Source organism: Phalangium opilio, unplaced genomic scaffold (assembly GCF_054372755.1).
Source record: "Phalangium opilio isolate 3A_F unplaced genomic scaffold, DU_Popi_V2 ptg000013l_1, whole genome shotgun sequence".
In the NCBI taxonomy this organism is placed as follows: domain Eukaryota; kingdom Metazoa; phylum Arthropoda; class Arachnida; order Opiliones; family Phalangiidae; genus Phalangium; species Phalangium opilio.
In genome coordinates this window covers 7,326,417-7,342,170 of record NW_028324148.1, presented here as the reverse complement: position 1 = coordinate 7,342,170, position 15,754 = coordinate 7,326,417, and the positions used below count along the sequence as shown (strand labels likewise).

The following is a 15,754-nucleotide window of genomic DNA, read 5'->3' as shown; positions in this document are numbered from 1 at the left end:
TCTGGAAGAGAAGTATTATATACTTCTGGTTTAACTTACGTCCGAGAAAAATATTCTAATGCTTCCTATTTCAGTGACCGTAAGACATCGTTTAAAATCAATCAAACGACGTTGCGCAAGCTGAGTACTTTTTGATTTTAACATCTCCGAGTGACGATGACGTCACGGCGAGGTATTACACTGGACGTGTGTGTGTCTCTCATGCTGTTCGCAGTTGGCGGATCGGAGCAAATGTGTTCGCAATTTCCGGACCGCCTTCGCAAGTCACAGAAATTGATAATAATGTTGCTCTCACACCACACAACGCACTAGTTTTCCATCTATACAACTTAAAAGTCAGACTCTACTTGCTGGCTTCTATAAACCACCACCTTCTGATCTTTCGTGCATTCCACATGCATATCCGTCTGTATTTATTGGCTACTAATCCATTGTTAGATTATGACTAGCATTATGACTATGTATAAGGAAGGCTTTTTGATTGGTTGTAACTTTATTTGAATTAGGTTTAATGTTTTGAAAACATTGCACTGAACTAAAATTGTGAAACAGAGTTTGGGTGACAATGTAGTATATGAATGAAGAAACCTTGGGTTTAGAAAATTTTGTTCTTTTTATTGAATATCAATTTCCCCTTGTTTATTGAAACGCAGTTTCAAAAGAAAAAAAAACAGCTCGCGAAATTAATAATAATTTACACGATTTTTAACACAAATTTAACAAAAATATTTCATAAATCGCCTAAAATAATGAAAATGTCGATGAACCAACTTTTTATACTGCATACTCAAATGCTATGGAGGAGAAAATAACGATAACACAAAAATAGCAATAACGACGAAATTATGTTTAAAATAATAAAATTATTCTTTCAGAAAGGAGCGATTAAATAATGAGCTTTTGCTAAGCTTAGAGCAATATGATTTGTAATAAAATATAGAGATCTTAAAAACAAATAAGAATTTTTTTAGTTTTTTTTTTCTTTTTCATTAAGTGAAGCAAAACTATTAATTTAGATTATTCAGCGCAATTCACTATGAATCCACCCTGTTAATTTAGGCTTCCTTAAACATTACAAAGAACTAATCGTAAATGTAAACTTTAACAGATACTTGTTCACTAATTTCAGTTGAACTTAATAGATCGATAAAATAGGCATACACCGGAATGATTTTCATTATGGTTAATGTTTTCCATTTCTCTAATAAATTAAAATTGCTGGTTTGATTCACGCCTATTTATTTTCGGCTAAACAGCTTTAAATAATTCGTATATAGCTAAATTCCTAACTGTATTGCTTAGCGTGGCAGTTTTGAACTTGCTCACTTATTAGGAGTATTATTACTGTTATTGTTGCTATTATTATTATTAATAGTAGTAATGTTATATAGTTAAATAGATAAAAAGAATAATTAATCGGATCGGAGGTTTTGGCACCTGTAGAATAGTTATTTGATTATACTGAACGGCGTCGATTTGTTAGCTTTTCAAAATTCTTCGCCGGAGTGAGTCGTTTTTATCGGTTTGGAAGCGCTGGCCACAACCTTATTAATTTGTTTAATATAATCAAAATATAATTTGATGTTTCGTTTAGATACTTCATCTTCCTCTAAACATTTTTAAAACACCAGATTCTGGTAAAAATAATGTTTCACGAGAAAACCTCTTGTTAGTTTCTTACATCTAAAAATGGGCGTCATTTTCCAGTGAAACTTGGACTTGCCCTTGGAAAATATAACCCATTTTAAGGTTGTAACAAACTAGAACACTTTATCTAATACCTAATACGAGTTCATAAATAAAAAATAGAATACTGCGTTTTTCAAGCGTACAGAGTTTTTTGTTTCAACAATTTAAAATGTTTAAGAAACTTTCTCCCTTTTCATCAATATGACGTTGTAAAGTTTCGATAATAACTGAAAAATAATTCTCTTATTGTTTTCAACTTAGTTTTCATTTTTTTCCGTTTGATAATGTCAGAAGTGGATCATATTACAGCTCCCTAGAAGTACAGGACGATATAACATCGCCGTGCATCAGCATTGCCTCCTAGCACTGAAGAGAAAAGGGTATATGCGAAACGCAGCGGCGAATTTGTGAACTAAACCAGAGGAATGATTTTTGCGCGAAAGTAATTTTTAATAAGCGGGCGAAGCAAACGGAAGTAAGTGGTAGGCTAGTAGCCAATGAGGAAAGGTTTGGGAGAAAAGAGCGCGGAAGGAAACAAGTTGTTCCATACAAAGTGTTGGGTTGTGAATATAATAGTAGAAGTCCACTTTATTTTTCCGATTTTAAAAAATAATTGGCGGTCTATAGGTATTTTTAAACGCTTGTGTTGAAAAGGAAATTAATATGAATTCAAATTATCAAAATAGCCTTCATCATGCTAGAATATTTTTAATGTATCCCAAGTACAGCACTGAGCTAAGCTTCCACCGATCGATTTAAAGGTTTTTAGCGGGGATAGTTGGACCGATTTATTACTAATTAAAGGTTATGTGCGTCGACATAGAAATTTGATTTCCTTTTTTAAGTGTGACAAATTTTTTCTATGCTTTAACGTTTTCCGTTTGCGAAAGATGCTGGTCAATATTTTTCAGTTTTACAAAACGTTTTTTTAGTTGCTTACGGTTAAGTGCTTTTAATATAACATAGCTCGTGTTCAGATGTCTCTTTAATGTGGGCATGCAACAATTGCAATTAGTTACATTGATCCTAACATAAGCCATTCTAAATCAAAATTATAACGCGATAATAAGCTTCACACTAATCACGACACTGACGGCGGTCTGACAGCCGTTATCATCAACCGGAACTTCCGTAGGTTAACCTAACTCAAGATCCGGGTTAATGGGAAAACTATACTTGTAAAACTGAACTATAGATGGCGGGCTTGGATGTCTTGGAAGAAAACGCTGTTTACAAAAGCATAACCTACGTCCAGTACTTATAGGGAGCTGTAATATGATTCACTTATGATAATGTCCTAAAATTACTTAAAAGGGAGAGCTCAATTTTCGTATAAAAAATATATCGTGACAAAACTACTATAGCTATGAACATTCATTTCTTGGCTTCCCGTAAGATTTCTTAAGTAGTATTCGTCTGAAATGGGGAACCTTTTTGGGATTCCAACAATTTAAAACTGTCACGCGCACATTTCTTTTCTTTTACTAAAATATTTTCACCGTTGCACTTGAACCATATTTTGCAATTTGAGTCTTGGTGAACGTCTTTCCAAACGCACCGATTTATAATTGTACTAAACGCAATAATTAAAACGCAAAAAAATAATAATAATTAATAAAGAGTTACTATCACACTCGCTGAATAGTTTACACGGAAAAATGAATGTTAATCCGAATGATAAATTTGACTTTAATTGTCTCGACGTTATCGTTTCGTCGAGAAATAGGACCTATTCATTCGAAGCAACAATGGAGCTTGAGGGTTGCAGTCTCTCGGGTTGCATTTCATCATACCACTCTCGTGACACTTGCACTCCATGCATGGGCTGCTGGCGGGTTTTACAACCTCTCCTGCATCGTAAAAGACACCGCCGATTTCGCAACCTGCTCAAAACATTTTAAGTCACTCAGAAACAGCCTTATTAAAGAATTTCTTAATTATATTATAACTCTAACCTTTCACTTGCACTGTTTTTTGAACAACTTGCTCCAGGTAAAGTGGACTTTCGGTCGTGGTGGTAGTAGTAGTGGTACGTGCATGAGGACCCTTTTTTGAACGTGGTGGACTTATATTCGTTTTATTCTTATATTGAACATGGACGGCTAAATAAAAAATATACATATTTATATATGACAGCTAAGTCAATTGAATTTTTGGTTCATTGAAACTTACGACACTCATATCTTGGACAACAGAAACCGGATATCGGCGTCTCTTGACAACCTAGTACAGGTGGTGGACACGTCTGTTGTAAGCAAATAATATCTCCTCGGAAGCAGAAACAGAAGTCGCAGGGTTCGGGCCTTGGAATTTGTTCAGCTGATTGGAATACACGACCTTCGAACAGACAAGCTAAAAAAGAGAATATTTAAGATATTAACGCACTTCAATTTCTAAACCTGTAGATCTAAGATATCTTACCTCCTTCTTCAACATCATAGGAAGCAGCTGTAGTAGTATCTGCATGGAAAAAGGAAAACATAATGTTAGTACCAGAAAATGTTACTTAATATTGTCTTTTAAGAACTCACCAGGTATTTCGCTCTTTTGAGTAAATAATGGTCTGAAAGTTGTGTGTGGCAGTGTGGTTTTCATTAGCCCGTAAATCGTTGTAAGGTCAACAGTCATTGTAGTTGTTGGACCTTCCGTGGTTACGGTAGCAGTTTCATTTGGCTTTTGGCGAAGGGAAATACCAATATCAGGAAGGATTGTTTCTTGGCTATCTTTAATGGTACTCGCACGAGTGGTTAAATACTCGAATACGGGAGTGGCAGTGACAGACGTTTGTTCACCTTCCGTTACAGAGGGAACGGTCCCTGTGAAGGTCGATGGTATTTTCGCTGTTGTATGTAAATCCATAATAGTTTCGGTTGACTGTAATTCTGTTTCCGTTTGAGCCGCTGCTTTAGTAATGCCTGTTACGGGTATCCCCTCACTGGTAGTTTTGCCCGTAGTAGGTTCAGTCGTTACATTTTGAGTTGAAGTCAAGCTGATAGTTTCAGTTTGATTCATTGCGTCTGACCTGGTTATAACTTCCGGTTCTGCGGTTACAGTTTGAATCTCTTCAGCTGTTTCATTTTCTTTAGCAATTGATGAGGTCACTTTGAACTGTGTAGTACTTTCGTATCCAACTGTTGTTGTGTATCCACTAGTTTTAGCATCAGTTTCTGTTCCAGTAGATGAATATGCTGTAGATATTTCACCAGATCCTTCCGGTTGAGTAACAGGCACAGAAGTGCCTTCCATAACCTTTTCAGTTATTTGTTTCGTTATATATTCTACTACAGTGGATGGTGTACTATATTGAATGCGATCTTCTGGGGTGATCTGATCGGTGGTTTCTGTAACCGGTATTTTTTCGTCCAGTTGCGTTGTTGTTTCTAGATCATCTTTAGGTGTTTCCGATGTGCTCGTTGACAATTGGGCTCCAATTGCAATCTTTTTAGTTACTGGAACTGTGCTCACTGTTTCATATGTTACAGTCTCGTATACGTCTGTGGCTTTACCCAATTCTTCGCTTTCGGAAACAAACGTAGAAGTTTCTTCTGTAATTCCGCCACTAGTTATACTAGGAAGCTTTTCTGTTCTTGAATATCCTACTTCTACTGGACTTGTGGTTGTTTCATAATCGACAGTTTTTCTTGGTAACGCCGACGTGGTTTCATCCAATAAAGCGTTAGTTTCTTTTACTCCTAAACTGGTACTAGTCTCAGTTGTTACGTAAGAACCTTTGGTTGAATCAAGCTCCGTTGCAACAGAAGTGTGAAGTAATCCGTCTGATATGGTGGAAGGCTTTTCGCTTGACAATTCTTTTAAAGTTACAGGAGCCTCTGAACCAGTTTCGCTTTCCGTAAGTGTCGTGGTACTTTCTTCAATTTTTATCTCTGCTGTAGTCGATTCACCAGATCCTTTACGCTCGTCAATGCCTCCAGGTACTATTTCCGTTCTTAATTCCATGGATGTCGTGAAATCAGCACCCGTCGTAGTCGACTTAGTGACAAAGTCTGTCGTTTTGAAGTCTTCCATTACAAAGTCTGTCGGGTGTGGTTTCACGGTTATCTCAGATACTGATGAGTCTTTTGTGTAGCTTTCGGTAGTTGTCTCTTTTTCAGTGGCTGAACCATCTGTAAATTGACTTTTTACGGTTGAAACGCGTTCTTCAATTGTAGTTGCCTCGGTAATCTCATCCAGTTTATCGGCTTTGGCAGTTGTAACTTTGGGAACTGAGGTTGTATCATAGTCCACTTTTGAAGTTACCTTCGTCAATAAATCCTTCACTTCCTCTGTAGAAGAGGTCGCATCTGTTACTTTGGCAGTTGTTGTAGTAATATGATCCCCTTCTGAAGTTAATTCAGTAATTTCTTCGGGAGCAGATGTTATATCGGTTGCTTCTTTTTGAACAGTAGTTGTATGATCTTCCGAAGCAATCTTTGTTGCTACTTTTGTAACGGTTGTTGGACTTTCTTCCGTAGACGTTCTAAAGCTTGTTTCAGTGATTGTTGGCAACTTGTAAGTTCCCGATACTGTACTTGTGATTTCTTCCGAAGGCAAAGTGCCCATCGTCGTAACCTCTGTTACCGTAATGCCAACGGTGTCTTTACTTCCAACTAAATCTGTTACCGTTGTATGCTTTAAAGTGGTTTCTCGAGTCACATCATCAGTTTCTTCTGCGAACGCCTGCGATGTTACATCACTTGAAGTTTCGAAGCTAACTGCTAAGTTAGTAGTGGTCTTTTCTGTAGGCGATGGTGTTGATCCTTCTGTGTCTGCTATTGTTGTTTCTTTGAAAGGAGTTTCTTTCGTAAATTTCGTATGATCTACTGCAGGTTCGGTTACAATTTCAGGTGTTGTAGCTTCTTCAATATCGTGCTTTGTACCACTAGTGCTTATCGTCTCAAATCCAGAAGTTATTGTTCCTTCGGTAACATACGAAATTGGAGTTGTATCTGCAGGTGTAATTTTTGAAACAACTTTCGTCACTTCTGTCGTTGTATGTTCAGTAAGATCTCCAGGCGCACTCTCTGTTCTCGCTGTCACAATTTCTGGTACAAGCTTCGTTGTAATTTCGGAGACTTCGTCAGATGAAAGCTTCGTACTTGCTTTCGTAATGGTTTCCGCAATTCCACCATCTGAAGGAGTCACGGTTGCTTCGGTATCCTCATTAGTTGAAAGAATTGTAATGTGTTCGGTCACCCCTCCAGTGGTGGCTTTCAGATTCTCATCCGATGGAATAATAGTGGTGGCTGTCGCAACTTCTCCAGTTTGAACAATCGTGGTGGCTTCAGAAATCTCACCAATTGGACGTATTGTTGTTGCTTTGGCAACCTCTTCAGATGAGACTATCGTGGTGGCTTTATCATCGATCTGTTCAGGTGGAAGCATCGTGGTAGACTCAGTACCGTCTCCGTGTATTGTGGTGGCTTTGGCTAAATCTTCGGGTGAAAGCGTTGTTGTGCCTTTTTCAACCTCTCCGGTTGTTAATATAGTTGTCATCTCGGATATCTCACCGGTTGGAATTATCGTGGTGGATCTCGATAGCTCTCCTTGTGAAAGTAACGTTGTGGCTTTTTCTGTACCTTCAGGTGAAAGTGTTGTGAAGTCCTTTGTAACTTTTTGTTGTGGAAGAATAGTTGTGACCTCGGGAACCCCTCCAGATGGAAGTATAGTTGAGGCTTCGGGGACCTCTACGAGTGGAATTATTGTTGTGGCATCAGAACTATCTTTGGGCGAAGTTCTAGTAGTGGCTTCAGCAACCTCTACGGTTGGAAGAATAGATGTGACTTCAGCCACCTGTCCCGGCGGAATTGTATTTGTCGTATCAGAAGCATCTTTGGGTGAAGATATAGTTGTGGCTTCAGCAAAATCTTCGGATGGAAGTGTACTGGTGATTACATCTTTTGCTCCAATTGGAAGTGTAGGTGTGGCATCATCAACATCTTTAGAAGGAACAGACGTGGTGGGTTTTGTAATCATACCAGTGGTAGGTACTGAGGTCACTTCTGTAACCTCAACTGGTGGAAGAACTGTACTGGCTTCGAAATGATCTCCAGGAAGATATGTAGTGATTTCATCAGTTAAATCATCAGATGGGATTTTGGTAGTTTTTCTGTCGTCAGACTCCGTCGTAGTTCTTACATCTTCTACTGTGGGAGGTGCATCTGATGAAAATATCACACCCGGTAACCTGGTAGTAGCTTCCAATATTGCAGTAGTTTCGTTTTCATTTTTTGATATTTCAGGTACATAAGTAGTTAGTTCATCAACGGCAACTGTAATTCCTGGAGGGTTTGTGGTGCGTTCAGGAATCGTTGTGGCTTTATCGACGGTGACAAAATGCTTTCGCTCGGTTACAGTACTGTCTGTTACGGGAGAGTACGAAACCTGTGATAATGTAGTGTGTGGTATTTCCAGTTCAGTCGTTGTAATTGCCTCTTTATCACCTGTCAGAGAAGTGACAGGGGAAAGTGGGGTTGCTTCTGTTCTAACTCCCATTTCACTCAGTGTTGATATTTCTTCTTTCACATCCGTACTTTTAGTGTAATCAGCGTAAGAACTTGTTGTTACAACTTGATTAGATAAACCAACAGTTTCAGTAATTTCGCTCTCAAGTTTTGTTGTATCTTTGGTTGCCGTCGCTCCTTCCTTGGGATACGATTGTGTACTGGTGGTAATATTGTCTTTAATGTCAGATATTGACACCGATATTGGGGTTTCAGTTTCGGGACTCAAAGTGGTTTGTTTTTCAAGCGAAACTGAGGAAAGTGATGTGACATGAGACTTAGATTTCGTGGAAGATAAAGTCGTCGTGAATCCTTCATCGTATTTGGCAGTCGTTGCTTTAGTTTCCATTATAATTTCCTTGGTAGAAAGTTCGGATAACGTTGTCAGTTCCGGTGCAGACGTTATGCCTTCATCTGTAACTGGTTCAGTTTCAGTTACGATGTCAGTATAAGTTACTACAGGAATCTCTTGTGATTTTCCAGTAGTGGCCATTGCCTTTTCAACGCTAATTTCTGTGGTTCCTAATTCTTTCACATCTTCAGTGTAAGATTGGCTAGTTGGTAATTTAGAGTAAGCAGGTGTAGTTTCAAGTATCTGATCGTCGGTCGCTTTTCTTGTAGTAAATAATCCAGTGGATGGTGTTACTGTTAAATCTTCGGCCTCAGTTGAAGTTGAAACAAATTCATCAGTGTGTCCTAAAGTATCTTGATCCGCTGTGGTGTGTTCTTGGAATGTAACCTTTTCTGTCACTGGGCGTGTTGAATCTGAAGTAGTAGGATAAGTCTCGTTTGGAAGAATTTCAACTGTTGATTCATGCCTTTCACCGATAGAACTTATAATTGTCGTGAGCTCTGCGAGGGATTCTGTTGAACCACTAGTTACCGTTGTTGTAGATTCCTGTTCTTTTGTTTCGGTTTTAGAAGTAGACGTCTCGGCGTCGAAAACATCTGTGTATAACGGCTTCGTTATTTTTTCTACTGAATCCTTTTGCGAAGCAGTTGTAGATTCTTCAACTGCAATGCCTGTGCCTTCAGTTGTTGAGGTTTCTTCCAATACGTGAGATTCATTTTGAAACACACCTATTTGCGTAACAACCGTTTGCAAAATTCTTATAGTCGTTTCAGTTGTAGTTTCACCATCAGTCGGTACTGTAGCTTTTGTCCCTGGAAATTTGGTGGATAAGGGTTTTGTTGATTCAGTTTCAGGGTGTGTTTCGCTTTCTTTAGTTCCCACTTTTTCTTCCAAGTTGGTTGAAGGGTACTCTGGAATTGTGGAAGATACCCTTATTCCCGCCTCTTCAGTAGTTGATTCTGATTCTGGTAGTCTCATGCCGGCTACAGTAGTGCGTTCTGTTTGTAGTCTTGTCTGTAATTCGATTGTTGTTCCATCGGTCACAAAGGAGGAGAATTTGGTTTTGTCGATTCCCGTTACAGTGGATTCAGAAGCAATTGTTGTTTTTTCTTCGTCATACTCTGTTGAAAACTCTGGTGCTCTTGTTTCGTCATCAGGTGATGACGTTTCGGAGAGTGGAGAAATTGTGGTTTCATTTGTTTCCGGAAGCTTTGAACTCACTGTCGTGATTTCTTCAATCGTTTCAACGGTGGTATGTTTTTTAGGTTTATCTGTGTATGTTGCGCTTTCAGCACTGTCGGGCACAGTTGATGTTTTTACTTCTGTTGTGGTTTCGGCTTCTTTTTCCGTGGATAACGAAGTAGTGCGCTCAGCAGATAAACTGTAAGAAGAAGTACTTTCAGTACTAGTTAAAGTACTCGTTTCAGTTCCCTTGGTATAATCTGTATCTAATGATATGTTTGGCTTGGTCGCAACTTCTTCTAGACGAATGTCGGTTGGCTTGGTTTGAGACTGCTCTGTTGAGAGAAGGGAACCAGAAGTGGTTGTTTTCTCAACATCAGCAACTGATGATGTAATTGGTTCAGTGATGTGTTCTGGTTGCATTTCACCATCAATTGTTGTAAATAGTTCGGGAGCGAATGTTTCTGCTTCAGTGGTATCGGTGGTTGAAGCACTGGAGAAGGTTTCAGGTGAAGATTCACTTTTTTCGGGAGTTGTAACGGCTGACTTCCGTTCGTCAATACCAGTAATGTCTGGGAGATTAGTGACTATTTCTTTTACACCATACGGCGTTGACATTTCTAAAAGAGAGGTTGTCGAGTAAACTGGTGTTGTCACACGTTCTGTTTCACCGGTTTCTTTATAGCTAACAGTATGTAGCGTAGTTGGTTCATCTTCTTCTTTGGTTGACGTGTAAACAGGTTGCCGAGTGTGCATACCTGTAACTGACGATTCGCTTATTGTTTTTGTAGTTGTTTCCATTTCTTCTTCAAGGCTTGTCCCAATTGAAGTTGAAGTTTCTGAAGATATTTGTGCTTCAGTAGTTATTTGTTCATCTGTAGGATGTTTCGCTTTAGTGATCTCGGTTTTAATTTTGTCGTCGCTGGTGACTACTGGTGGTAAGCTGCTCTCGGTTATGACGTCAATAGGTACTTTACCGTCGGTTGTGATATCGGAAGTCACCTTCCCTTTGCCCTCGGTTGTAACATCGAAAGATATTTTGCCCTCGGTTGTGATATCTGAAGGTACTTTGCTTTCGGTTGTGACATCGGAAGGTACTTTGCTTTCGGTTGTGACATCAGAAGGTACTTTGCTTTCGGTTGTGACATCGGAAGGTACTTTGCTTTCGGTTGTGACATCGGAAGGTACTTTGCTTTCGGTTGTGACATCGGAAGGTACTTTGCTTTCGGTTGTAACATCGAAAGATATTTTGAACTCGGTTGGGAAATCGGAAGGTACTTTGCCCTCGGTTGTGACATCGGATGGTACTTTGCTTTCGGTTGTGAAATCGGAAGGTGCTTTGCCCTCGGTTGTGACATCGGAAGGTGCTTTGACCTCGGTTGTGACATCGGAAGGTACTTTGCCCTCGGTTGTGACATCGGAAGGTACTTTGCTTTCGGTTGTGACATCGGAAGGTATTTTGCCCTCGGTCTTGACATCGGAAGGTATTTTGCCCTCGGTTGTGACATCGGAAGGTATTTTGCCCTCGGTTGTGACATCGGAAGGTACTTTACCCTCGGTTGTGACATCGGAAGGTACTTTGCCCTCGGTTGTGACATTGGAAGGTACTTTGCCCTCGGTTGTGACATCGGAAGGTACTTTGCCCTCGGTTGTGACATCGGAAGGTACTTTGCCCTCGGTTGTGACATCGGAAGATATTTTGCCCTCAGTTGTTATTTCGTAAAGTATTTTGACTTCGGTTGTTACATCGGAAGGTGTTATGTCGTCGGTATCTGAAGGTAGTTTGCTTTCGGTTGTGACATCGGAAGGTACTTTGCTTTCGGTTGTGACATCTGAAGGTACTTTGCTTTCGGTTGTGACATCGGAAGGTACTTTGCTTTCGGTTGTGACATCGGAAGGTACTTTGCTTTCGGTTGTGACATCGGAAGGTACTTTGCTTTCGGTTGTGACATCGGAAGGTATTTTGCCCTCGGTTGTGACATCGGAAGGTACTTTGCCCTCGGTTGTGACATCGGAAGGTACTTTGCCCTCGGTTGTGACATCGGAAGGTACTTTGCCCTCGGTTGTGACATCGGAAGGTACTTTGCCCTCGGTTGTGAAATCGGAAGGTACTTTGCCTTCGGTTGTGAAATCGGAAGGTACTTTGCCCTCGGTTGTGAAATCGGAAGGTACTTTGCCCTCGGTTGTGACATCGGATGGTACTTTGCTTTCGGTTGTGACATCGGATGGTACTTTGCTTTCGGTTGTGACATCGTAAGGTACTTTGCCCTCGGTTGTGACATCGGAAGGTGCTTTGCCCTCGGTTGTGACATCGGAAGGTATTTTGCCCTCGGTTGTGACATCGGAAGGTATTTTGCCCTCGGTTGTGACATCGGAAGGTATTTTGCCCTCGGTTGTGACATCGGAAGGTACTTTGTCTTCGGTTGTGACATCGGAAGGTATTTTACCCTCGGTTGTGACATCGGAAGGTACTTTGCCCTCGGTTGTGACATCGGAAGGTACTTTGCCCTCGGTTGTGACATCGGAAGGTACTTTGCCCTCGGTTGTGACATCGGAAGGTACTTTGCCCTCGGTTGTGACATCGGAAGGTACTTTGTCTTCGGTTGTAACATCAGAAGATATTTTGCCCTCAGTTGTTATTTCGTAAAGTATTTTGTCTTCGGTTGTTACATCGGAAGGTGTAATGTCGTCGGTATCTGAAGGTAGTTTGCTTTCGGTTGTGACATCTGAAGGTACTTTGCTTTCGGTTGTAACATCGGAAGGTGCTTTGCCCTCGGTTGTGACATCGGAAGGTACTTTGCCCTCGGTTGTGGCATCGGAAGGTACTTTGCCCTCGGTTGTGGCATCGGAAGGTACTTTGCCCTCGGTTGTGGCATCGGAAGGTAGTTTGCCTTCGGTTGTGAAATCGGAAGGTACTTTGCCCTCGGTTGTGACATCGGATGGTACTTTGCTTTCGGTTGTGAAATCGGAAGGTACTTTGCTTTCGGTTGTGACATCGTAAGGTACTTTGACCTCAGTAGTGACATCGTAAGGTACTTTGCCCTCAGTAGTGACATCGGAAGGTATTTTGCCAGCGGTCGAGACATCATAAGATACCTTGACGTCGGTTGTGACATCAGACGGAATTATGGTATCAGTTGTGACTTCGGAAGGTATTGAGCCGTCGGTTTTGACATCTAAAGGTATTTTGCCGTCAGTTGTAACAACGATCGTTTCTCCCTCTTCCGTAGTCACTTCAGAACTTATTTTGATGTTGTTAGTGATGTCGTCGGATATTTGGTCTTCCGCCGTTACGTGTGACGGTTTTCCAGTAGTGGTCTCAGACGGTATTTTACTGCCGGTTGTGATGGCAATTTCCGGTGTTTTAGTAGCGTCACTTACAATTTCCGGAGACGCAGTAGCGTCAGTTACTATTTCCGGAGCCGCAGTAGCGTCAGTTACAATTTTCGGAGCCGCAGTAGCGTCAGTTACAATTTCCGGAGCCGCATTAGCATCAGTTATAATTTCCGGAGCTGCAGTAGCGTCAGTTAGAATTTCCAGTCCCATAGTAGCGTCAGTTAGAATTTCCGGAGCCGCTGTAGTGTCAGTTATAATTTCCGGAGCTGCAGTAGCGTCAGTTAGAATTTCCGGAGCCGCAGTAGCGTCAGTTACCGTTTCCGGTGCCTTAGTAGCGTCAGTTACAATTTCCGAACCGTTAGTAGCGTCAGTTATAATTCCTGGAGCCGCAGTACCGGTAGTTATAATTTCCGGAGCCGTGGTAGCGTCAGTTACAATTTCCGGAGCCTTAGTAGCGTCAGTTATAATTCCCGCAGTCTTAGTACCGACAGTTAAAATTTCCGGTGCCAAAGTAGCGTCAGTTAGAGTTACTGGTGCCTTAGTAGCGTCAGTTACAATTTCCGATGTCTTAGTACCGTCAGTCACAATTTCCGGAGCTGCAGTAGCGTCAGTTACAATTTCCTGTGTCTTAGTACCGTCAGTTACAATTTCCGGTGCCATAGTAGCGTCAGTTACAATTTCCGGTGCCTTTGTAGCGTGAGTTACAATTTCCGGAGCTGCAGTAGCGTCAGTTATAATTTCTGGAGCTGCAGTAGCGTCAGTTATAATTTCCGGAGCTGCAGTAGCGTCAGTTATAATTTCCGGAGCTGCAGTAGCGTCAGTTATAATTTTCGGAGATGCAGTAGCGTCAGTTATAATTTCCGGAGATGCAGTAGCGTCAGTTACAATTTCCGGTGTTTTAGTGCCGTCAGTCACAATTTTCGGAGCTGCAGTAGCGTCAGTTACAATGTCCGGTGTCTTGGTACCGTCAGTTACAATTTCCGGTGTCTTAGTACCGTCAGTTACAATTTCCGGTGTCTTAGTACCGTCAGTTACAATTTCCGGTGTCTTAGTACCGTCACTCACAATTTCTGGAGCCGCAGTTGAGTCAGCTACAATTTCCGGAGCCGCAGTAGCGTCAGTTACAATTTCCGGAGCCGCAGTAGCGTCAGTTACAGTTACTGGTGCCTTAGTAGCGTCAGTTACAATTTCCGGAGCTGCAGTAGCGTCAGTTACAATTTTAGGAGCCGTAGTAGCGTCAGTTACAATTTCCGATGCCTTAGTAGCGTCAGTTACAATATTCGGAGCTAAAGTAGCGTCAGTTACAATGTCCGGTGTCTTGGTACCGTCAGTTACAATTTCCGGTGTCTTAGTACCGTCAGTTACAATTTCCGGTGTCTTAGTACCGTCAGTTATAATTTCCGGTATCTTAGTACCGTCAGTTACAATTTCTGGAGCCGCAGTTGAGTCAGTTACAATTTCCGGAGCCGCAGTTGAGTCAGTTACAATTTCCGGAGCCAAAGTAGCGTCAGTTACAGTTACTGGTGCCTTAGTAGCGTCTGTTACTGGGGCTGCAGTAGCGTCAGTTACAATTTTAGGAGCCGTAGTACCGTCAGTTACAATTTTCGGAACCGTAGTAGCGTTAGTTACAATATCCGGAGCTGAAGTAGCGTCAGTTACAATTTCCGGAGCTGAAGTAGCGTCCGGAGCTGCAGTAGAGTCAGTTATAATTTCCGGTGCCTTAGTTGCGTCAGTTACAATTTCTGGAGCCTTAGTAGCGGCAGTTACAATTTCAGGTGCCTTAGTAGCGACAGTTACAATTTCCGGAGCCGCAGTACCGTCAGTTATGGTTTCTGAAGTCGCAGTAGCGTCAGTTCCCACTTCCGTTGTCAATGTTGTAAAACTCTCAGGAATTGGAATTTTAGATGTCTTTCCTTCCGTTTTAAGTGTGGTAGACAACATTCCATCTGTTGTCTGCTCTTCGAGTGTAACGCCTAACGAAATAGCTGGAACCGTAACTCCAGTGGTCGTGATTTCAATTCCATCGAAAGGTGTAGTTTCAGAAACTAATACTGTTTTTCCTGTAGTTTCAACAGTTTCTGACGTAAGAGATTTTTCAGTTGTTACTAAATCTGATTTTTTCGAATCTCCCAGGGTAGTTATTTCTCCTATAGGCGAAACTGTCGTTCCTTCTTTGGAATATTTCACAGTCTGTGACTTGCTCTCTGATGGTGGTGTTGTGTCTCCAACTGACATGGTTGTGGGTTCTTGTTCTGTTACATCACTAGTTACACTTTCGGTGTTTAATTCTGTTGATATCGTTCCTTCAGCCGGAGTTCCAGTTTGTGGACGTTTTCTTGGGTCAGTGCCTCCAGCAAGAGTAGTTGTCTCTATTTCTGGTAAACGAGTTATCTTTTCTTCAGGCAACACGCTGGATAGTGTAGTTGTATCGACTGTCGATTCATAAGGAGGTAGTTTGGTGGTTCGCTCAATTGTTGTTAAAGTTACGTTCTCGGGGAGATATGTCACAGTATGATTATCGGGAGCTGAAAATAGTTTTGGTTATGTTTATTTTATATATTACATGAAAAATACAAGAAAAAGATAAGAGAGGAGAAATGTTGTGTAAGCAGATACCCAATTCACTAAATGGTGAGTAGGTTTTATGAGACGAATGATCGCTCAACGCAATCATATCAGATTTATTTCCCACAGA

At 41.1% G+C, this 15,754-nt stretch overlaps 1 protein-coding gene across 1 annotated transcript in view; it reads right to left on the bottom strand.

Moving 5' to 3' along the window:
- Positions 1–594: 594 nt before the first annotated feature.
- LOC149708763 (uncharacterized) overlaps positions 595–15,754 on the bottom strand; it is an 87,187-nt gene continuing 72,027 nt past the window's right edge. Inside the window, exons 13-21 of the mRNA XM_089865002.1 lie at positions 12,670–15,584; positions 12,508–12,614; positions 12,196–12,463; positions 12,051–12,140; positions 4,221–11,991; positions 4,111–4,149; positions 3,862–4,041; positions 3,645–3,791; positions 595–3,572 (exon numbers count right to left, since the gene is read on the bottom strand). Coding sequence (XP_089721128.1) covers positions 3,394–3,572; positions 3,645–3,791; positions 3,862–4,041; positions 4,111–4,149; positions 4,221–11,991; positions 12,051–12,140; positions 12,196–12,463; positions 12,508–12,614; positions 12,670–15,584 — 11,696 coding nt within the window. The 3' untranslated portion in view covers positions 595–3,393. The remainder of the gene's footprint in view (positions 3,573–3,644; positions 3,792–3,861; positions 4,042–4,110; positions 4,150–4,220; positions 11,992–12,050; positions 12,141–12,195; positions 12,464–12,507; positions 12,615–12,669; positions 15,585–15,754) is intronic.